Source organism: Phoca vitulina, unplaced genomic scaffold (assembly GCF_004348235.1).
Source record: "Phoca vitulina isolate PV1807 unplaced genomic scaffold, GSC_HSeal_1.0 scaffold8, whole genome shotgun sequence".
Classification (NCBI taxonomy): Eukaryota; Metazoa; Chordata; class Mammalia; order Carnivora; family Phocidae; genus Phoca; species Phoca vitulina.
The window spans coordinates 69,830,971-69,855,469 of NW_022589711.1; the positions used below are offsets into that span (position 1 = coordinate 69,830,971).

At 41.4% G+C, this 24,499-nt stretch overlaps 1 protein-coding gene across 5 annotated transcripts in view; it reads left to right on the forward strand.

Moving 5' to 3' along the window:
- The window catches only part of PLD1 (phospholipase D1), a 188,820-nt gene that overhangs the window by 45,347 nt on the left and 118,974 nt on the right, over positions 1-24,499 (forward strand). For all 5 annotated transcript variants that reach the window (XM_032407210.1, XM_032407211.1, XM_032407213.1 and 2 more), the window contains exons 2-3: positions 23,668-23,858; positions 24,121-24,248. In XM_032407210.1, coding sequence (XP_032263101.1) covers positions 23,699-23,858; positions 24,121-24,248 — 288 coding nt within the window. In that variant the 5' untranslated portion in view covers positions 23,668-23,698. The remainder of the gene's footprint in view (positions 1-23,667; positions 23,859-24,120; positions 24,249-24,499) is intronic.

Consider the following 24,499-nt stretch of genomic DNA (forward strand, 5'->3'; position numbering starts at 1 on the left):
TCCTAGGGAGCCCAAAGCCTTAGAAAGTTCTCCTTTATGTTGACGTGACGTGGGCCTCTCTAGAATAACCATCCTTGTGTTCCAGCTCCATCCCCTGGATCCACAGAGGAAACATCTACTTGTTTGAAAGACTTCTCATTTTTGCTCAGCCTAAAAACCTCAGATTCTTTCGACCATTTCTCATGATACCATGTTTTGCAGACCTTTTCCAGCCTGGTCCCTATTCTCTGAGTGTCCATGGTTTGTCCTTGTTGTTATGTGGTCCTTGGATTGAACGCAGTACTCCCAACTATAGACTGAGTAGCAGGCTGGGATTATCGGTTGCTTTCCTGGATACTGCTCTTCTGATAATGTGTCCTAAGAATGCATCAGATCGTAAAAATACTGATATTAACATGTGCCATTTTTTGTACAGTTGTTATATTTCAAGGCAATGTGCCAAAGCACCTTTAAATATGTTATGTCACTTCACAATGCTGAGGTCAGGATTACTATTGTATTTCCTTGATTTGAAGACACTGTTCCTGCATCATCATTTAAATTTCAGCTTTTCAAGGGAAAGAGAGGAAGGAAAATGCCATCACACTGGCTGTAGATATAAAATGCAATAGTCAGCACACCTGGGTGTCTCGTCGGTTAAATGTCTGACTTTGGCTCAGGTCATGATCTCAGGGTCCTGGGATTGAGCCCCGAGTCGGGGAGTCTGCTTGTCCCTCTGCAACCTCTCCCGGCTCATGGTCTCTCTCAAATAAATCAATAAAAAAATCTTTAAAAAAATGCAATAGTCATGCCAATTTCAGAAAAGTTAAAAGGTGTACATATTGAAGAAAGGGGGACAGAAAGAATCAAGGAAATACAGTATCTTCAGTCTATAGGTGAGGAGATTAAGCTGAAGGAATTAGAGTAACTCCACAGTCTGGAGAGGAGAGCACAGGGGTTCAGGCACCCTTGTGCTGACTACAGTGTGTGCTCCTACCATTCACTCTACTCCCTCCCAAGGAGCTCAGGGTGAAGTTGGCTCCTCTCCAATTCCCAGGGCTTTCTCACAAAATAGCTGTCAATCCAGGCAACCCCAGCCTGAACTTGTGTGTTTCAACCTAAATGCAGATGTCTGCATTTATCTTTAGCAGTGAACAACTTTCTGAATGTTTCTTTCCCCATGTTTTAGAGTGTGGTTACCAGATCAAAGCATATACATGTTTTTTTGTGGCTCTACAAACATATTACTTAGTATGCCTGAAAGTGATGTGTTCCTTAATAATGCTACCAGCAATGCGGTTGGTTTAGCACAATTGTTCTAATATTTTAATACAATCCATTACTGGTCTCACTGGGACTGGGAATTCAGATCTGTTGTGGGAAACTCATGCATTTGATTGTCTCCGGGCTCTCTGAAGCCCCCATGCTAGGCTGACTTAGGCCTGTGAGCAGTGCTCCTTTGTAGTTAATATGTGCCTCTCTGTTCCTGTGGCCTCTGGACTTGGCTCTGAGTCAGAATCCCTGGGGGCCACAGTGCCCCCAGACTTTGCTCTGCTTCCCACTTGCCCTCTGACTTTGAGTTTGCTCACATCTTTCCATTTCCTTTACTGTAAAATCCTGGGTTATTTGATGCAGTTTATAGAAAATCTGTGAATCCAGAGGACGATCATGATGGTAACAGAATGAGTGGGTTGGGAATTAAAAGCAGTTCTTTTTATAGACCCATTGTGGTTGAAGGAAGAATATCTTGCAAACTTTCCAGGAGATATCTGGATGATTAATTAGCAAGAAATCCATTCTTGTTGTTCTAGTTCTTTCTAGATGAAGACAGGGAGGAAGTAGAAAGTGTCCAGAATGTATAATTGAAGGTTTTAAGGAAAAGAGCCTGCCTAGTAGGTTTCAGATGACAAAAAAGAACTAAAGAAGAGAATTTCCACCTGTATGCAGTGTAGTCTCTTAGCTCCTGCAAGTATAGAGTTGTGACTAGGAAACAGATGTAATGTATTTTTTATTTTAAAAATGGGAATAAAGAAAAAAGTCAAATATACAGCTAACCTAGAAGACCACTTTTAGTTATGTGCATGGGTTTTATATGTGGAATTATTAAGCTTTCTTAACTCAGTTTAAACAGGTAAGAAATTTTGAGTAAAAATTAACTCCATCAGATGCTTCTTTATATTTTGACTCTGAGCCCAACATAACTCCTGCTTCTTGCAAGAGGACCATTACTGTCTTGTACTTCTTGGCCAAAAATATAAGCCGCTTGCTGTCTAGAAGTGTAGGTATACCACTTAAAAAGAAAACCATGCTCCATATTGAAATAACTCAAGTTTAAGTCAAGCGTAAATTCAAATGTAAGTTGACTTCAGTGTTGTGTTCAAAAAATGTGATAAAGTTGCCTTGATAAGAAGTGACCCCTGGATTGTGAGGGAAGGTGGTAATATCATACAGATCTTGAGTTTTATCAATCCACAGCACAGCCCTACCCTTTGCCAGAGTACTTATCATCACTGATGAGTGATTCAGGATTTGCCAAAGACTTAATGTATGTTTACTTGCTACATGCTAGAGACTTCTAAAGACACAGGTTAGGAAATTTTAGAAAGCAGTGGGACTAGAGATATATTCCTTTATAGATTCAGCTCTTGCCTCTATCAGCAGTTTCCTAGGGATCAGTGTAGGTCCTTTACAATATCCGTGTGCCACGATCCAGGTGAATTAAGGTCTCGATACAGCAATAGCAAGCTGGTTTTGTTCTCACTGAATATAACCCTTCTGTCATATTTTGCTTTTCAGACCTCCCTTCCTCCTATCATTAAAGTAAATACATAATTTTGGAGTAGTCTAAACCAGTGTCTTTCAAACTGCCATCCATTTGAATCTCCTGGGATCTTGTTAAAATGCAAATTCTGAGGGGCGCCTGGGTGGCTCAGTCTGTTAAGCGTCTGCCTTCGGTTCAGGTCATGATCCCAGGGTCCTGGGATTGAGCCCCGCACTGGGTTCCCTACTCAGCAGGGAGTCTGCTTCTCCCTCTCACTCTCTCTCTGTGCTCTCCCTCCCTCACCCCCCTCAAATAAATAAATAAAATCTTTTAAAAAATGCAAATTCTGTTTCTGGGATATGGCGAAGATTCTACATTTCCAGCCATCTTCAGGGAGAAGGCTCTGCTTCCAGTCCATGGACCACACTTTAAGTAACAAAAATCTCAAGGTTTTCACTGTCAGTGCTCCCAGGAAGACAGGTGGTGGGAAAGGGTCGGTGATAAACAAACATTACATGGAGGAGCCTCATATGTTCATTGACGACTGTGATTACTTTGGCGGGTGCCCAGCTGAGTTCAGAGAGGCAGGAGTGCACATTATTAAGAAGCTTGGGACCTGGGGCGCATGGGTGGCTCAGTCGGTTGAGTGTCTGCCTGCGTTGCGGCTCAGGTCATGATCCTAGAGTCCTGGATCGAGCCCCACGTCGGGCTCCTTGCTTGGCGGGGAGCCTGCTTGTCCCTCTGCCTGCCGCTCCCCCTGCTTGTGCTCGCTCTCTCTCTCTCTGTCAAATAAATAAATAAAATCTTAAAAAAAAAGAAGCTTGGGACCTGCAGTCCTCCCTCTGCCCTCCAGCACTTGAATCACACGGGCAGATTACTAATCTCTCTAAACCTTAGTTTCTGAATTTGTGACAGGCAGATAATCTGAAAACCTATGTATAAGATTATTGTGATGATAAAATGATAAAATGCATATAAGTACTTAGTAAGTGCTTGCTATTAGTAGTTATTAGTAGTAATAATTCAGAAAACATTTATTGAACACCTCCCGCATGCCTGGCATGTCAAGATAGGTAAGTAAAGATTAAAAGGCAACTCTTTAATTTCAGTTGGGATTGAATTGGTTTATTTGGGAGTCCCTGGAGTCGGGGGAGATTAGATCTAAAACTTTGGACTCCAAGTCCAGTGCCCTTCCTGCCTAATTCTTTCTGTGTGCTCATTGGCTGTTTCTTATGATATGTAGCCACATTAAAGTAAACCTGGTTTCAGACTACTTTAAGTGGAACCCATACACTGAGTCTCAGTGGATTCAACATGTTCTAATTTTTAAAACCAAAAGTAAGTTATGTTTGATTCCTTGGGTTTGCACGAGCTATCTGTGAGGATAGAAGTTGAAGGATCGGTTTTTGTTTTGTTTCTTATCAGCTGCCTTGTTTTGCTTGATCAGCGAGAAAGGAGTGGTATCAAAGGAATAGGCATCATCAGTTTCTATTCTGGTGGATCAAATTCTGAGCATACATCTGCCTTCCGTTTTGGTATCTACCTTTTAAAGTGATTTCAAAAGGTCTTTGCATGACCTAACTTGTTTTCCTAATACAGACTAAAAAAATACCCACCCTGCTTCTTTTTCAACAAGCCAACAACCCAGCACAAATGTATGTGTGCCTGTGGGGAGCTGGGTATTTCCACTTTTCACTATCATTGCTACCTTTGTTTGGAAAGGAAAGATCACTGACTCAGAATTTATCTTTCCTTTATCTCATTGTTTTTTAATAACTGAGACATGCATGCTTTTTCTGAGCTTATAATAGTTTGTGTGTGTGTGGTATATATTTTTGTGATTTTTTAAAAAGGTACTGGTTTGGCAGAAACTTTCCAGTGTGACTGTTGTGTTTGTGAAAACACAATAATCTCACTGAGCAGTCTTCAGATAGTGGAAACAATGGAACTTGAGCAATATTCATTGTAGGCACAGACAAATTGCTTTCTTTAAGCACTTTGACAATGGCTTTTTCCTTTCTGTCTTTCCGGTTATAAATAGCAATTTGTCTATTTTTGTTGTAAGAAATGTGGAAGTGATTTTGCATTGGCTGTTCCTCTGTAGGATCAAGGAAAATTACCTGCTCTTCGAGTGTTGATATATGTTGACCAATTTTTACAACTATTTATTATTTCCGTGTCTTTGCAAATTTTTTTTAACAACAGCTTCATTGGGTTATAATTCAGAAACCATAAAATTCACCCACTTGAAGTGTAGAGTTCAAAGTTTTTCATATATGCACAGAATTGTCTTTGCAGATTTTTACCAGTACACTTTTCTTTCCTCTTCCTACTGTGTGGCCCTAACCCTTTCATATTACTATTCCTTTAATGACTCTTCTTACTACTTATAGTTTGGGGCATATATAGGTGTCATAACAATGAATTCATAGAAGCTACAAACTGACGACACTTACTGATCACATTGTGGCTTTTTATTAACTTTGTATTAGTGCTGTTTTAATGACGAATCATTATCTGTCAACTATGCCTATGTCTACTAAGCTTGGCATGTTTCTCGTTAGTCCTCTATCCTTCCTTCCTGCAAACCTCACCCTCCACACACATCCAGTTTGGCTTGTTTACTTTAAATATTGCATTGGTTCTACAACGTGACTGAACTGAACACAAATGAAGGCATTGCTCCCCATGGTGGAAGCTTGTCTGGAAATCGTTGTTCACTGTAGTGACTTCATAAGCAGAGCAGAACCAGTTTTCTGTTCAGCTCAGTATCTTTTTTATTTGTGAAAGAACACCATTGTTTAGCTGGCTAAGAAAAAAGTAACCAATTGAAATCGATGTTACTTAACCTACAAAATTCTATTTGGGGCAGCCCAAGCTTATTATTATTGAATGCTTTTTAGCTCCAGGCCTTCAGCATCTAGGGGAGGGAGTGAGAGATGGTGGATAGCGACTTTGAGATAAAGTCTAAATGCCTTAATCACCTGCCTGGACCCAATGTGCAGCTACACAGCACCTTTTTTTATTTCTTCAAACCTGCCATGGTTATGGACATAAAATATGGTGGTCCTATTGAAGACCTATTTAGAATTTGGAAGGACTTATTAATTGATTGCCAACAATTCCACTTGGTCTGTCTCCTCCGGAAGGTTCTCACAACAGTCACACTGGAAAGTTTCTGCCAAACCAGTACCTTTTTAAAAAATCACAAAAATATATACCACACACACACAAACTATTATAAGCTCAGAAAAAGCATGCATGTCTCAGTTATTAAAAAACAATGAGATAAAGAAAAGATAAGAGAATTAAGGAAAGGTAATTGCTAAGGATGAGTTCCAGGATTCAGTTTATGCAGCTGGGTAGATGATGTTTCCAGTTCATTCAGGAAGGAAATATAGGACAAGGAAATGTTTTGGTATTTGGAAGATGATGAATTCTAATTTGAGCATAATAAGTTCACCCAATGGGGAAGTTCATAGGCAGATAGATATATAGATCTGAGGCTTAGGAGAAAGAATAGGCTGGAAACAGCTCGTGAGAGCCCAGTAGACACCGGCAGCCGGGAAGGCAGAAATTGGTTTCTGCCTTCAGGGAGCTCCCAGTCTTCCAGAAGAGGCAGGGGCATGTACTCTGTGGAAAGGAATGTACTCAATAGTGGTATCACTGGGAAGCCATTGAAACCCCAAAGAAAGGAAACGTCAGCATGTATCGTAACCCTTAGAATGAATGGGATATGTATCGTAACCCTTAGAAGGAATGGGATCACCCTGAGAGGTGGGTAGAGTGGGGAAAAAAGGATCACAGGACCCTGAAAAATACTAGCATGTAAATATTGAGCAGAACAATAGCTTCAAAGAACATTCCATCTCAGTGGCTGGAGGAGGAAGATGACTGGAAGAAAGTGGGAGCATGAAAGCTGAGAGAAAGCAGGGAGTCAAGAAAAATGGAGTCAAGGGTTATGCAACAGAAAGTTAAATGAAAACAAGAACAGGGAGGTGTCCTTTGGATTATACAATATATAGGTGGTTGTGAACTTTGGTGAAAGCGGGCAGGGTGTCGAGGTGGAAGCCAGGTGCAGTGGGTTGAAGAATGAGGGAGGAGTGATGAGATACAGAGGGGAGTTAGAGTCATGGACCGTGTGCTGTCAGCTGGATGAACAGGGGTTGTGAGGCCTGGCGTGGGCTGAGGGAACAGGAACGGCTTGTCCGAGACGCAGTTGTTGCTGGATGTCAAAGGTGTTCCTGGAGACAAGTTGTCTTTGCTGCTGTTTCGCCAAAAAAAAGATGATGGTCTCCTGGTTTTAATAATGAATGAGTCACAGGGCAGATCTGTAGCCACTTCAGCATGAGCCCTAAATTTGGGATGCTTTGCAGGTTTGGGGGAGGCTATGATGCCATTAATCATCTATGTTCATCCATCCCACCGGAGGAAGATGGAAATGGTATCTCTGTTGTTCTGGCTGTATTATTTCTTTTTTCTAGATTTATTTCTTTTGTTAATGTTAAACAAAATCCATTTATGTCCCTTCTATTAAGTAGTTTGGTTAGGTACAAGGCATGTAGAACAGTTTCCAGCTACCAGGTTTGAGGAGGAGAGTTTATAGAGTATTGTGTACCTCTGAATATGAAGACATTAGCTTCTAGGGAATGGACAAAGCAGGAAATGTGAAGTTCAGGAGTCATGATTTGAATCTTATACCTACTACTTACACAGTATGACCCTGGTCAGACCTCTTAATCGTTTTGAATCACCGCTTCTTCAGCTGAAAAGAGGGTAAAAAAATAATAGTTTGCCTGCAGGATGAGGAGAATCAAGATGTATTTGTGAAAGATGCTTTGTAATTTGGAAAGCATTATGCACATGTTCTCTGGTTGGCCCATATTGTGAGCTGTTCTAAGTCTCATTTGTGTTCATTCCTCGATTGGTCTATAGTCCCTGAGAGTCCAGAAGACATGAGGAACTGGGAATCTAGAGATGACCTCTCCCTTCGGGGAACTGAGAACCTTCCGGAGGAGACAGACCAAGTGGAAAGGAGTGGACTCCTCAATGGACTCCCCTAAATGCTATAGAAGTACTGAGGAGAGGCATCTAAAACAGATTGGGAGGTCAGGGGAGGCTTCCTGGAGGAGGTGGCACCTGTGATGAGCCTGAATGCAGAGTTAATCCAGCAAAGAAGGAAGTTGGAGGAAGGCAAAGCTGTAGAGGGAGCCGCCTTTTGGGAGGCTGAGAAGTTGGAGAGCATGGAGCATGTTTGGCTCAGTCCAGCTGAGCAGGGAAACCTGATACCTTCCAAAGCTTTGACTGTGAAGTCACAGCATAAGAGAAATGAGAGGTAGAGGGGAACATACGTGTAAATGAGGTGCTTTGGGATGTTTTAAGTGGTCATAGGAAGAAACCTGAGAGCAGTGAGGTTGATAAGGGCATTGATGAATGGAAAGGAGAGTTTGAAAGCAGGATGGGCAGGGGGTGGGTGATATGGGAAGAGGGGCCCGCTTCTGGGGTTTGGGTGGGAGGGAGGTAAATACACAGAGTAAGGTGAGGAGTCACGAGAGGGTTCCTTCCCTCCAGCCCCTCTCTTCACAGTAAAGTAAAATATGTGAGGTCATTTTGTATCCCCAGAGCCCCGCGCGGAGCTCAGCCATTGTGGTTGCTCGGTGACTGGCTGCTGAGGGAATCCCCATCGTCCTGAGCCGCTTGAGAAGCCGCACAGACTGCGCAGCCCGGCTGGAAGGCACGATGGCTCGCGGGTCCCGCTGGCCCACGCTGCCTCTCTCCAGCGCGCTCAAGTTTGGCGGCCCGTCTTTCTGTCTGCCGTTTCTTGTTAGCATCGATGCCACCCACGTGCTTTTGATCCTCAGGGATGTTGCAGAGGCAGGTGTCACTAGAAAATTCCATTCCTTAACGACAGTCAGGGGAGTGACGGTTTCTTGAGCAATCCCAAACTTGTTCTTTCCCAGCGAGGCTGGCAGCCCGTCCACACCTCCAGAGCGGAGTCTGGCTGCAGCTGAGACAAAAGCGGTTTATCCTGCCCGTCGGGTCGTCCTTCTTACACAGTTTGGACATGGTTCAAATCTGCATTCTGTGGAAACAAGCTGGCCCCGAAACAGACTGGTGTGAGCATGCAGGGTACAAAAGAGATCCGAGTTCTAGACTCCCCTCTGCTTTCTCCGTGTGACCCCGGGCCTCTGCTTCTCAGTGCATGGGAGGAGGTTGGACCAAATGACGTAGATCATCACGTGTGCTAGATGGCACTGACCGAGGTTTGTATCCATTGGTTTCATTAGTCCAAAGACTGTGTCTTCAATTCTTACTTAGTGGCTGGACCAAATACATGTGCCACGGGTTTATTGAAATGGATTGTATCAGTTCCTCTTTCTTCTCAGATGCACGCGTGCGCGCACACCCATGCACGCAGAGTAAAATAGTTCCCGTTGATAGTGTAATTTACTTGTTCATTCAATTCATTTCTTCTCACAAATGCTAAAGATATGAGACAGACCGTACCCGATTTCTTTCAGAGATGGCAAGGAGCTTGAAGCCCCTGAAGTGGGAAGTCAGAAGAATTCAGGGGCTTTACTGAGGCTCAGAGGAAACAGTGGCTCTGTTCCCATAGCAATGCTGGCCACGGGGTTGTGACTAGGGATTCTGGACACAAGCTCAGGACATGGTCATTCCAGGTCTCCAAGGAGCTCCCAGCTCAGGAAGAATGGAAGAGACACAAACAGATAACTTCGCTTTAGCAAAAAATTTTGCTAAATTGGATGATGGAGACCAAAGGAATGACAGATGCACTGAGTATTCTACTTTCTGTGGTTTGCTTGGCATTTAGGAAACATGTCTGTTATGAGGTTTTGTTTTTTTTTTCACTTCTCTTGGCTAGAGTGTCCGTGCTTGATGATTGATGTACCTTTAATGATACTCCTAGTTAGCAGTATTATTTCTACAATCAATGATGTATTGAGTTCTTACTTTGTGTCAGTTGCTGGGTTAAGTACTTTCTTAGATCCTTAAGATTCGTCTCATTTTATAGATGACAGAACTGAAGCTCAGAGAGGCCCAGAGTAATATAAGTACAGCAAGAGGTTACTAGTTACAAGACTCCTAAGTGGCAGAGCCAGGATTAAGTGCCTCTGTTCTTAAGCCACTGGGCTCAGGGTCTATACATTGGTTGCAGATAAGCCAAAGGAGTGAGTGGGGATAAATTGTGGAATCTTAAGGAAGATGGGGATCTTGTGAGCAGGTAAACCTGGTGGATTCTCATTTTTAATTTTAATTGAGTAGTAGTTTTTGTTGTTGTTGTTGTTGTTTTTTGTTTGTTTAACTCAGAAAAGACTTTTGATTGCTTACTGTGCTCGTCTGTGAGAATGACCCAGCTTCCTGTTCCCAAGAGTTTGCAACATCACAGAGGACAGGAGGCATGCCCCCAAACCTCTGAGAGACAAATGCTACCAAAAATTCAGAAACCAGATGATGCAAAGCTTAGTCAAGAGAGATGCTGTCGCTGCCTGCAGGGGCTGGGTTGGGGAGAGCCTGGAAAGTTTCAGTAAGAGGCAATGTGGAAGGTCTCAGCAGGCGGAGAATTGCAGGAAGAGGGGTATTTAAAGTGACAGGGGAATGCATGGGTTGGGGGGGAAGACCAGGGCTAAATGTATAGTGTAGTACATAATTATAAATCAAACAGCCATGTAACTACTACTCAGGTTAAGAAAAAGAACCGTGCCGGCCCCAGTGCCAATCCCCCAGTCCCCAAAGTAATCACTCTCTTTGTGTTTCTTCATAGTTTTATCACCTGAGTGTGCACCCCCAGATGCTAGGGTTTAATCTTGCTTGTTTTATCATTTTCTTACTTGATACATATTTTGGACCAGTTTTAATCTACAGATTCTCTTGCATCCTTCTCTTTTCCTTGTAATTTTTCTTGAATAAAACCTTGGGCTCTTTGACCTGTGGAGTTGCCCATGGTCTGGGTTTTGCTGACTGTATCCTCATGGTACAGTTCAACATGCCCCTCCGTATTAGCTTCTGTAAATTGGTAGTTGACTCCAGAGGCCTGATCAGACTGAGGCTCAATCCCTAGGACCCATCTGACCAGATAGTAGCAAATAAGTAGAACTTGAGTAGGAGGTTGGGCTATAAAGGCATTTTGAGTACAGATCAGAAATCCAAAAGCTATAATCATGATCTTGGGCTATGGTCCAGCTCTCTCTCCCCCTGTGTGTGTGTGTATGTGTGTGTGTGTGTGTAGGGCGCTGGTAGACTGGGAGGGCCATTTTGTAGGTTTCTGAGCCAAAGAACAGCATCTTCACAGGTATCTTTTCCAGCCACATATCTACGTGCAAGTGACTGTACTGGTCACAGTGTTAAAAGGGTGAACTAAAGAGGGTCTGAAATCTTGAAATAATATGCAGGTGGTTGGTTGTCACTTTCTGTAGTACTGTGACACAAGGTTCCTAACAATTTCCTATAAATGCTTCTTAAGTGAAACTATGTAATAGGGAGTGGTAAATTCATAGTATAAATACTTCTGTGACTAGCATACAAATATTATAAGAATAAGTCTAGGGAGAAACATGAGTCTTAAATCAAAAAGTATAAAAAGAACAAATCTAAGTAAAAGGAAGAAATCTAAGAAGGTTGTCTATTGAAAGATTTGTGTTTAAGGAAATCCAAAAATACTCACTTTTTCCAGATGGCTTTTTGAAAACTGATACCATGAGAAGAATTTATTTTTATTTTTTTAAGTTTATGTATTTAAGTATTCTCTACACTCAGCATGGGGCTCGAACCCACAACCCTGAGATCAAGAGTGGTGCGCTCTTCCGACTGAGCCAGCCAGGCGCCCCTACCATGAGGAGAATTTAAATAGGATAGTAGCTATTGTTGCAGAGGGGAGGGGGGCTGGGGGGATGGGGGTAACTGGGTGATGGGTATTAAGGAGGGCACATGTGGTGATGAGCACTGGATGTTACACACAGCTGATGAATTGTTGAACACTACACCAAAAACTAATGATGTACTATATGTTGGCTAACTGAACATAACATAAATAAATAAAATAAAAAATAGGACAGTGGTCTCACAAATATTATTTCTTGGAGGAACTTTTTGGTGTCATTATTCACCTTGTTTTGCATTTAAAAAGTAAGAAGACCAGTTTATAATATGAGCAGCTAACATGCACGTGGCACTTACTTTGGGTCAGATATTATTTTTAGCATTTTATATGTTAACTAATTTAACCTCACAACAACCCAATAATGTAGGCATTATTACTCTTCCCATTTTATTGATTGGAAACTGAGGTGCGGAGAGGTTAAGTTACTTGTCTAGGATCACACAGCCTGTAAGTGGCGGAATGGACATACAAACTTAGGTGGCCGTATCACTCTAGTATGTGCTACCTCTCAGCTAGAATCCAGGTGGTAGCTGGGGCCGGTGGCTCAGGTGTTTCTCTAATAGGGAGGCTAGAGATTTGTCTTTTTAAAATTTATTTAATTTATTTATTTATTTGAGAGAGATTGAGAGAATGAGTGGGGGGAGAGGCAGAAGCAGACTCCCCACTGAGCAGGGAGCCCAATGCGGGACTTGATCCCAGGACCCCGGGATCATGACCTGAGCAGAAGGCAGATGCTTAACCAACCAACCAAATGAGATTGAGCCACCCAGGAGCCCCATATTTGTCTTTAGTCTGAGATACCTGTTCTCCTTAATTTCACTAGAGCTCCGGAGTGAGCCCTGGCCCCACTGCATACTATAGCCGAATGACCTGGTGTGGGACCCCTTTCCTCTCTTCCTTGAGCCTCGATTTACTCACCTCTGCTGTAGAAGGGACAATGATACTTCCCTTGTAGAGTATTCTGAAGATCGATGAGATCAAGTATAGGAGAATGTGTTAAAAGAAGTAAAATGCTATGTTGGCTATAATTTTAATAATATGTGTTATCATTTTTACTTCTGTATTTTTGAGGAACTTGTGAAATGAGCTTCATTATATTTGAAATACTTGGGACTTCTAGAATAAAGAAAGGGACTTCTAATTTGAAGTGTTAGATTACCTGGTGCTAAGGAGGGGAAATTTTCAAATGAATATATTAAGGCTTTCTTTTTTAAAAAAATTTAATTGAAGCAATTTTAATAACTCCCCTGAGAAGGCAAAAGTGAATACAGCTTCAGTTTTGATGACCGTTTTTCCCTTGCCTGAGCATCACTACCATTAATAGTGGAAACTCCAACTTTGAAGACCAGAGCCATGGATTATCAAGGCTCTACTTGGAAGGTTTAGTTGCCTCAAAAAAGACCAGATTTGCTTTCAGTTCCACTAGTGGCCCATTTAACTTCATCTTTCTAGTGTTGATGTTGAACCAGTCCCCAAGCATGGCCAAAATTTGTGCATACCAGCTGTTGATTTTAAGGGAAATCAGATTGGAGTCTACAAATATATATGCTTTCCCAAGGGCCAGTGAGGGACAGTGGGGGACAAAGCACTTCGTGGTATTTAATATATTACTCTGTTAGTGGGTCACCAGTATTGGCTGAATTTAGAAGGAATAGTGAATCTCGGTTTTTGCAAAGAATGCAAAAATCATCAAGATTAGATTTAAGGACATTAGTAAAATGTCACTTATATTTGATAGTTTTTAAATTTAATTTAAATGAAATATTTTAAAAATACAGATTAACATTTAGGAAATAAAAACCTGTGTACCTATAACATCCAAATTTAACAAGTTTTATCATTTATACATACAGCCTTTTGAATCAAAATAAGAAACAAAGAAAATGTTACTGGTGTATTGAGTCCTCTTAGTACCCCTTCCTGATTGCATTCTTTCTCATTCTCTCTTTCTAAAGGTGACTGCTCTTCTGAAGTTGTTGTATATTATTTCCTCAATTGCTTTGTATGTCCAACTTCTAGATATGTTAATGGACACCATATAGGATTATTCTGTGTTTTTAAATCTTAACAAAAAGTATAAGTTGTCTTTTTTTCACCACACTTTATGTTGAGATTTATTCATGTTGATATAGGCAGTTCTGATCAGTTTATTTTCTCTGCCATATAGTACTTCATTAAAATATAATTCACTTTTCCATTCTCTGTAGGTGGACATTTTGGTTGTCCAGTTTTCTTAACTGTGAACAGTGCTTCAGTGCTCATTCGTAATATATTTTCTTGTATAAACTCACCCATGGTTGAGTTTCTTGGTGAATATATTTAGAGGGAGAATTGCAGGGGAAGGTTATGCCATGTTCAAGTTTATCAGACTTTGCCAAATTGCTTTTCAACAGGTTATTTTATTTTAAAATATTTTATTTATTTAATTGAGACAGAGAGAGAGAGCACAAGTTGGGAGGAGGGTCAGAGGGAGAGGGAGAAGCAGACTCTCTGCTAAGCTAGGAGCCCGATATGGGGCTCCATCCCAGGACCCTGAGATCATGACCTGAGCCGAAGGCAGATGCTTAACCGACTGAGTCACCCAGGCGCCCCCTCCAACAAACGTTATTTTAACTCACACTTCTACCAAGTGGTGCATGAGAGTTCCATTATCTTACCAACACATAATTTCTGACTTGCAAAAATCTTACTACTTCAATGGATATGAAAAAGTATCTTATTGTTTTAATATGACTTCCCTGATTACTGGAAAGGTTAAACATGTTTAAAGATTCACTGTAAATTTAGAATTCATCCTCTGTGAATTACCTGCATGTGCTCCTGGTCTATTTTCTACTGGTGTTTGGATCTTCTTCTTATGTATTTATAGGAGTTCTTTGTATATTCTATGTATGTTTTCTCCAAATTTGGGTTTGTTGTTTAATTTTACCATTTGTCTAGCAGAAGTTTTAAATTTTAGTGTAGTTAAATTTATTAGCTTTTTCTTTATGGTTTGTGCTTTTTATGTCTTGTTAAGATGATTTTGTGACCCTGAGATCATAAAGACATTCTTCTATAGGTTAGAATTTTTCTTATTCACATTTAGGACATTAATACACACAAAAATTATTCTTATGGGAGCTGTGAGATTGAGAACTAATTTTATTTTATATTTCTTTGTGAATTGCCAATAGTGCTAGCATTGTTTATTGAAAGGTTCGTTCTTTCTTTACTAATTATTTTTCCTGCCACTTCTGTCATCCACCAAGACCCATATATACATAGGCTTATTTTGGGGAGTCACTATTTGGTTCTATGTGTCTGTTTCTGTGTCAGTACCACACTATTTTAATTTCTCCAGCTTTATAATAATTCTTGATATCTGGTTGGACAAAACTTATCTGCCTATTCTTAATTCTTTTCTGTTATGAATTTTAGGGTCATATTGTCAAGTTCTGTGAGAAATTCTTTGGAATTTGAATTAGTAAATTAGTTTCAGGAAAAGTAACATATTCATTTATTTGGTTCCATATTTATTGAATTTTAGGATATCATTTCACTGTCTTATAGCCCCCATTTGTTTCTTGCTTTTTAAAAATATTTATTTAATGGAGAGAGAGAAAGGGAGGGAGAGCAAGGGGTGGGAGGAGCAGAGGGGAAGGGAGAGAGAGTGGGGGGAAGAATTCTGCAGAGTGTGGAACCTGATTCAGGGCTTGATCTCACAACCCTGAGAGTGCAAGATGGTATATTACCTGGCTGGACATATCTTCACAAGAAAATCATCCAGTTGCTCGGTCACATAGGACAGCTTCCAGGTTGGCTGTGTGATACTCAAGTGCTCAGTGCAGTCAGGTGGGAGGAGAGGGGGAGGGCATGCATCCACCAGTGCCTTAACTCCCCTGATCTCATAGGCTGTGTGACTCAGTTCCCCCATCCCCCCCTTGCCCACACACGTGCAACTCCAGAGGAAGCTGGGTTCCAGCACTGGTACAGCACTGCCTCTGAATCCAGAAGCCTGAGGATGAGCCAGTGCCTCTGGGGTTCTGGCCAGGGGTGGGTGGGGCTGGGGTGCGGGAGCCACACTAGCCCCTGCTGGGCCATGCGTCGTGCAGGCTGTGCGGAAGCCCTGCCCTCAGCCAGGAGACAGAGATGGATGGTGAGGTGAGGAGAAGAGGTGAGAATGGAGTGGATCTCTGCTGAACCAGTGGCAGAGGCTGGGGAGGCGGGCCATATGGAACCATCGGGATAGCCCATGCACTGGGACCAGCCTTGCCACTCACCACCGTGCAGTCTCGGTAAGCAGCTACAGCTCCATGTCCTCGATTCTAAATGAGATCGTCCCAAGGATTAGAAGAAATCTGTATAATGTGCCTTCTGTGCTTGGCCCAGCGGAGGCACTCAATAAATGACAGGTAATACTTTCCTATCTACCCATGTTTGAAAGAGATCTCAATTTCCCTTAACACTTGTATTTGCCTCTGGAAATACAACATCTGTTTGATTTCAAGGATCTGACTTTGATGAAACAAAGGGAGCTGGTGCTACAGCAAAGAGGGGAATATTTAACCAGAGGGCACATCAGAGGAAATAGCTAAGAGAGTTTATGGCAGAGAAGAGAGGCCATCCAAGGAGGTCAAAGGATTCAGGGAAAATCCTGAGAATCAAGAAATGACTTTCGTGCTGAAAATGGCTTTACGTAGTTGTAGCTTTGTTTTTGTTTGTAGCTAGGGAAAAGGGAGAGAGCATGATTTCCAACCCTGGTTCCGTGGACGCAGGGAGTCTAGATTATTTAGCACCGTCATCTGCAATCTTGGCCCCTCGGGGAGAATAGCAGAGTCCAGGTCGGACCCAGTGGAGGCTGTGTGTTACGAAACCGGGAAAGAAGGGTAAGTAAAGGGGAGATTGCTAGGCTCAGCGGGCCCCAAGGTCAGATCAGATCTGGAGCTCAGAGGGTGGATAGTGTTTGGGAGTCAAACTTCTGCTTCCTGGAACCATATACGTAATAGCAAGTCTGGACTCAAAAGGCTATGCACGGGAGAAGAGAGTGTGTGACTCCACAGCGTCTCCTTTTCCTGACATGCGTGCCAGTGGACACAGAAGCAGAACAGGAGTGTGGCTTTCGAGTCAGCCGGAGCTGTGCTGAGAGCTGGCGTGCTAACTTTCTGGCCGGTCGCCTTGGTCAACCTGTCTTGTTATCTGTAAAGGGGGAATGACGACTGTACCTCCCTCATGACGTTGTGAGGATGCATGAAGAGCCTTGGCAGAAACCTGGTGCACCGTTAGCTCTGATAGCAATTCACTGTCTTAGTTGCTACTACTTCAGTGGCCTGTGTGTTTCTTGCAGGTCATACTCCTCTCAGAGGGTCTTTCACCCAGAAGGCTTTACATCTGAGAGTATCTGTGGCATATGAGCGAAGTGTCTTTGTGGCATTCACTGGACAACTTGGAGCCAACTGGTTTCTCTGTAGATAGCCAACTACAACAAACCAACAAATATTTCCTGAGCAGGTGCTCAGCAAGGTGTCAGTGGTGAAAGGTCTGGTTCTCACCCTCCCCTACCTCAGAGTGTCCCCATCTGGTGAGAAGATGGACATGTCAGCATATCAGCTCTTGATTGCTGCTCAGTGGAGGGGCTTCTGAACCTAAGGGTCTTGAAGGGACATCCATGAACCTATGAAAATATATGCAAAATGCGTTCATTATTTTTCTGGGGTTGGGGGTCCATAGATCTCATTGAAGTCACGAAGGGCACTGGACCCAAAAGGGAGCAGAAGCCACTACCATGGACACAAGTGACAGTACAACAGAAGTGATGGCTGACCAGACGGAGAGGCGGGTGAGGCCAGGGAGATGTGCAAGGAACAGGAAGTGCCCTAACTGGGCTTGACCGCTCGATGTCTGGTGATTGTGTTTGCCAGGGAAGGCTTGGTGGTTTCTAGCAAATGGAGGAGTCAAGTCCAGAAAATTTCAGGACTGGCTGAATGGGAGAGTCCCATTCTTGGTGGAGCCCAGCCAGAAAGACAGCTGCTAGATGGTCTATTAATTTGGGAGCGAAGTAAGAGATGAAAGGCAGGATATTTCCTAGCCTGTCAGCCCTGGAAAATACTGAAATGAAAGAAAGTTTCTTAAGGTTATTTTTCAGGGGCTGCCAGCTAATAGAATTTATTTGTATTTTATTTTTTTTTTTAGGTTTATTTATCTATTTGTCAGAGAGAGAGAGAGGGAGGGAGGGTGAACATGAGTAGGGGGAGCAGCAGAGGGAGAAGGAGAGCCTGACATGGGGCTCGATCCCAGGTCCCTGGGATCATGACCTAAGCTGAAGGCAGACGCTTAACTGACTGAGCAACCCAGGCATCCCTACTGTTAATAGAATTTAAAGGTAATATTAGCAACCTAGATTACTTTTGCCTGTGGCTGTGTATGCATCATGACAGTGGCTCCTCACAGCTTCCTAAGGTAGGAAGTGTAGGTGGCACTGTTTCCAGTTTACAGAGGGGATGCTGAAACCCTGGAGGTTGCCCAGGTTACACTGGTAATAACAGTAGAACAACCTTGGTCATCCGGCCTGTCCCCTCCACCGCTGACATTTAATTGTATGTCCAAGGTGCATAATAAGCCCTCCATTGATATTTGTGGAACTCATGTTCTTTTTCTAAAAAAAAAAAAAAAAAAATCAAAGATCCAAGTCAACACCAAGAGTCTTTTTTCCTTTTTTTGATGTGTTATTTTCTCAAAATATATCATCTGGAATGTAAACTATGATAATATCATTTACTTTATTCAAAGTCAGCTCAACTCAAAAAATATTTATTCAAGGTTTACTATGTCACTAGAGATTGAGTTTAGTACTTGAGTCCACATTTATGATGTTTGCATTGCAGGGAACATCAAGTCAGTTCTGTACAAATCATTGCTATATAATAATGTGTTCTGGGAGGTTATATAGTATGGGTCCACCAATTAATTTCATCATAATGAAAAATGGGAAAACAAGAAATCCCCATGACACAGTTTGGTTTTAAATGATCTAATTATAATTCATTTCACATCCAAACATTATGCTATGATTTTTGGTTTGGAAATACATTGCATTTATTTTTCTTGGCAAGCACAAATAATGTATTAAAAAATAGGGGAGAACTTTGCATGTTATGTTAGAAAGGGAAGCAAGAAGTCAGTCAGTTATCTTCACAGAATGAATGCTGAGTTTTTTTGTTATTGTTGTTCCTTTTTGAATTGTTTTATCCTATGAGTATGTTAAGTAAAGAGTAAAAGTCTTCAGTGTCTCTCCCTCCTGCCACCCCCAGTTCCACTTCTTGGGTGGTTAAATAGCTGGACTTTGGAGTCAGATCAACCAGGGTTGAGTCCAGCTGTAATCACTTCCTAGCCACAGGCTCTGGGAGAGTTGCCCATCCTCTCTAAGCTTCTTATCTTAAAAATGGGGGTAACAGGGGTGCCTGGGTGGCTTGGTTAGCTAAATATCTGACTCTTGATTTTGGCTCAGGTCGTGATCTCAGGGTCATGAGATCAAGCCCTGGGTCGGGCTCTGCACTGAGCGTGGAGTCTGCTTAAGACTCTCTCCCTTTCCCTCTGCCTTCCACCCCGTGCTCTCTCTTTCTCCGAATAAAAAAGGGGGGAGGGAATAACAATAGGGCCCAGCTCCTAATGTTGTTGTGAGATTCAATGAGATCGTGCAATTAATCTTTTTGAATAATGCCTGGCATATAGTATATACTCAGCAAATATTAACTAATATTAATATTTATTTTAACATTAATAGTTGTAATATTATTATATTTTGGCGTAGACATTGTTTATGTACTATCTGAAAGGAAAATGTCTGCTTCCTTTGATGTTCTACTTCCCAGTCATGTTGAACATTAAGATTAGAAGAAAACTCTAGAGTTCTCTGATTTCACCACTGAATAACAGGAGGTGATTTAAAAATGTTCCCTGCAAAAAATTATAATTCTAGTATTCAATACCAGGAAGAAAAAAAAATCGACCCCATTTACTTCCCAGATAGAGATGCAAACAGAAATAAAACACAGCTGCTGTTATCATCCATGGGCACCATCTCTGCTTGGTACCAAGAGAGATAATGATCTTGCAGTATAATTTTATAAGGAGATAACAAAATCAATTACATTATCTCAAGTGTAAACCCTGAAGGCCTTATCCCATTGCTGGTTAAGATAGGCTGTAACTGGGCAGCTGTTCACCCACCAGTATAGATTAATTTAGATAAAAGAAAACATAGGTTAATAAATTAAGATTTGACAACGTACGAGTGTAGATGGCCTTACAAGTTTGATATTCAAGAATGAAACCAGCAATACAATTGATGGATAAAAATGTCAACACAAAGCAACCATGGACATGCGTGAAGGCAGTAATGTGGACAATTTGGTTCATTTTCCATTATTAAATGGTAGAGTCTTCACAAAAGCTTGAAAAAATCTGCAAACCCTTAGGGTCCACTGAAACTCCATGCGATCTTATAAAATATATTTTTTTTTTTTTTAATTTTTTTTTTTTTATTTATTTGCGAGAGAGAGAATGAGAGACAGAGAGCATGAGAGGGAGGAGGGTCAGAGGGAGAAGCAGACTCCCTGCTGAGCAGGGAGCCCGATGTGGGACTCGATCCCGGGACTCCAGGATCATGACCTGAGCCGAAGGCAGTCGCCTAACCAACTGAGCCACCCAGGTGCCCGCGATCTTATAAAATATTATGAACCACAAAAATAAAAGGCTAAAAAGAAATGTAGGAGGCTGTCGGGATATGTTGTTTCTACAGTTATAATGACTATAGGGCTAGTAGGATCCCTTTTAAGGTATAGGGATTGAAGTAGATAATGCCTTTTGCTGTTATGAAACATAAGCTTTATAGAAAAGATTAATTTATAGACATTCAACCCATTAAATAAAATCAATAATTATGAACCTCTTTAAGCAAGTCCATGAGATTTCAGAGCCAAACAAATCTGCTCTATAAGTAAACTCAACACTGACACAAGTTGAGTGACCTCAGGCAAGTTACTTAGCTAAGTCTTTCAGAATAATCATAAATACCAGGTGGTATCATTGTGAGTATGAAATAACATAACTGTGCTAAAATTGTGTTTATTTATTAGCACAAAATAAACACTTGAGTATAAATGATAAGAGGATTCCTATTTCTCTTAAATTTTTCACAAGTTTATATGCTTCTTTTCTTTCTATCTGAAAAAGGATTTTTATTTTAGCTTGATCCAGTGACTCTGTTCTATTTATTCCAGTTTTCTTGCAGTATATAGTCATTCTGATCTCTGTAGATCTTAACTTTAACATGCATTTTAACACTGACATTCTGTCCAAAAGGAAAGTCATTGGAGTAACTCTTGTTTTCCTTTGCTAGGCTAAGGAAGTTGGCAGAGTTAACCATAAGACAGACCAATCAATAGAAAATACCCAAGGGCTTTACAGATTCATGAGTAGCAATGATATGATGTAATTTCTTACTTGTTTTTCCTTGTCTCATTTCCTCTTAAGTTTTTCATTACCTTGTATTTTAAATAAAGCAAAATCTGATTCATGGGTGGCATCTAATAAGTGTTTGTTGAGAGGGAAGGAAATAAATATTTTAATTGTGACCAGAGGCAACAAGCTCCTCAATGGAAGCTGAACAGACCTTCATTAAATTATCCAGGTTGGAAAACATCTGCCCCCTGCTTCTCGTATTCATACGAAAAATACTTGGGTTAATTTCTTGGGTTAAAGTAATTACTTATATGGGGAAGCTGAACAATATACAGCATTTATTTTTTTTATTTTAAAAGATTTTATTTATTTATTTGAGAGAGAGAATGAAAGAGAGCACAAGAGGGGGGAGGGTCAGAGGGAGAAGCGGACTCCCCGCTGAGCAGGGAGCCCGATGCGGGACTCGATCCTGGGACTCCAGGATCATGACCTGAGCCGAAGGCAGTCGCTTAACCAACTGAGCCACCCAGGTGCCCTATACAGCATTTTTTATCTACAGTTAGGGTTCTAGTGTTAAAGGGACCCTAGAGATGAAATGCTCCACCTCCTTAGGTTATAGAGGAGTAACCAAGACCCTGAGAGTGTAAATGGCTCCATCCCGAGGTGCTGAGCTTCAAGAGGAAGTCACTTCCTGTTCTTTCCATTTGAGTCTTGTCCAAGGGCACTTTGTTTACTAAAACTTCCATCTATTGCAGGGACACTTACGTATCTACCAAAAATATACAGGAAGATAAAGACTGTGGTTGAGAACATCAGGTCTTGGGTCAGAGAGACCTGGTTTTAAATCCCTTCTTCACTACTTATAAGCTCCGTGACCTTGGACACATTGTCCAAGGTATTCATCAAATTACTTAATCTCTCTATGCCTCAGTATTTTTATCTGTAAAGAGGGGATGATAAGCTCTTGTCCTCTTAAGTAAAAATAACAAACCTTCATAGATTTATTATTGATGATAAACATGCTAATGTATATAAAGAACTATCACCAAGCCAAGTGCATACGAAGCAATCAGTATACATTAACTGTTATTATAATATAAATTAGAAGTGGGAAAGAAAGATGAAAGGAAGCAATGTAGGCAAGGATAGACCTCTGTTTTGCTAATAGTAGGCCACCGTTGTGGCTCCAAGCGTCCTTACAGCCAACGTGGAGAAAGAAACATGATCAATTATGTAGTTCACAGAGAACTTTGTTATATTAATTATATATATCTGGGCAAACCAGAACCACATTCCTCTACCCCAGTCTTTTGAATTTCCAGACAAGATCTCTTTCTACCAGATATGGCAGTACAGGTTTCAGAGACTTGATGAATTAATAAGGGCCGTCCAAGTTTGGCCAAGACTTTTAGCATCGCCCACAGTGCCCTCCCCCCTGACCCCCCTCCCCCAGATTCTTGATCATTCCGGTAGGAGAGAACCTGGCTGAGGGTCTTCCACTCAGCACATGCCCTTCTCAGGAAGGCTAAAGACCTTGGAGGAGGCCAGGAACGAACTTGGGGTCATGTACCCGGGTCAGGAGCTCCTTAATCACAGGGACCAGCCTTATTCATCTTTACGTATTTACTCATGACATCTCACAATGAGTGAGTGGCAGACGCTCCGTAAATGTTTGTGGTGTGCAGTAATAAATGAACATGTATGGTGGAGTTGCTCGTATGAACATCCTGCCATTTTAGGGCCTGGTGGTAACAGAGCGATTATTTCCAGCAAGAGGGATTCTTCATCCAACTCTGATGACAGCGCTCAAGGCGTAAATCTCCGTATTTTAAAGGAAAACTAAAATCTATATGAACTCTTCTTCCCTGGGTACTGGTGTGCAACGACTTGTGTTATTAAATGTCGAAATGAGCTAGAACCGGTTTTCTTAAAAAAGGAGAGAAGTACAATTTGAGCACCTCCAGTACTTTTCAGAAGAGACGTGCTCATCAATTACCTTTCGAGACACGTACATTATTATAACTCATGTATAGTCGTGGCCCAAACCTCCTATTTCAAAAAGATGGTATATATACTTTGCTTGGGTTATCACCTACAGAGGAAGTGTAGAAAGGTTATGCTGTCATGAAAATACTTTAAATCAGCTTATTGAAATTATTGTAAAATGCCCTCAATTTTCTTTAGAAAATATTTAAAAGTTGCTTAATTTTACATGACATTTTTTCCGTGTATCTGTTAGAATTAAGAATCCATTCCTTTTCTCTGAATCACCATTGCCAAACCAGTCTCTCCTCATTTATCCAAGTTAATGAAATTGGATGAAAGATATGTTGGCATTTATTCAATATAGTGCTTCTCTTTCTTACTTGCTTGTGATTAAGGATCTCACTCCAATTTAATTTACAAGCTAGGAATCCTTTAAATGTTAAACAGGAAAATAAATGAAAAGGTTGTTTGAGATAACTGGGGCTCACACAGAGCTAGCTGACTTGTTTCCATATGCTGTCTCTAAGCCTGGAATCATATTGTGGAATAAGCCTGGATTCATTCGAAATATGAAGTCCTTGTAACCTCCCTTTTTTTCCCCCAGCCCCTTTGCTCTTACCCCATTGGAAGCCAACATGTCCCTGAAAAATGAGCCAAGAGTAAATACCTCTGCACTGCAGAAAATCGCTGCTGACATGAGTAATTTGATAGAAAATCTGGACACACGGGAGCTGCACTTTGAGGGAGAGGAGGTGGATTATGATGTGTCTCCCAGCGATCCCAAGACACAGGAAGGTAAAGACTGATGATCTGAGCAAGGAGAGAGTTGATCGGGGTTGCTTGGCAGAGCGTAGATTTGAAATAACCAGCAAATGATTGCTCTTCTTGTGGATGTCCTTACCCAGGGCTGAGACCGCTTCATTAGCTGTGTGCTTGTTGTAGCAGGTTATGATTCTTGGGCACATGCCCATAAAAGAGGCAAGTTAGGCTAATATCGTGTATTCTTGCAATGTCACTGTATTCCTACAATAACGTTATCTACTTGTTTGTTTTTTAGCGTGTATTCCATTCTCGGCTATTTATAAGACTCAAGGATTTAAGGAGCCTAACATACAGACGTATCTCTCTGGCTGTCCAATAAAAGCCCAAGTCCTGGAAGTGGAACGCTTTACATCTACAACAAGGGTCAGAATGTTTATGGACTCACCTTGTGTTTGTCATTGTATACAAGTCAGCACACTGACTTCCATTTTCCTTCCTCATAGCTAAGACTATGTTTTTAGATCTATTTATTTTTTTTAAATCACTTCTAAGTCCTCACTGCCTCTCAAGTTTTTGCTTTCCATTTAGTCTTTATTCTCGTATGCCTCTTTCCTCGTTCTGGAAAATGCCTTTAAAAAAAAAAAAAGGTACCTAAGGCAATTTATAAGTTTAAT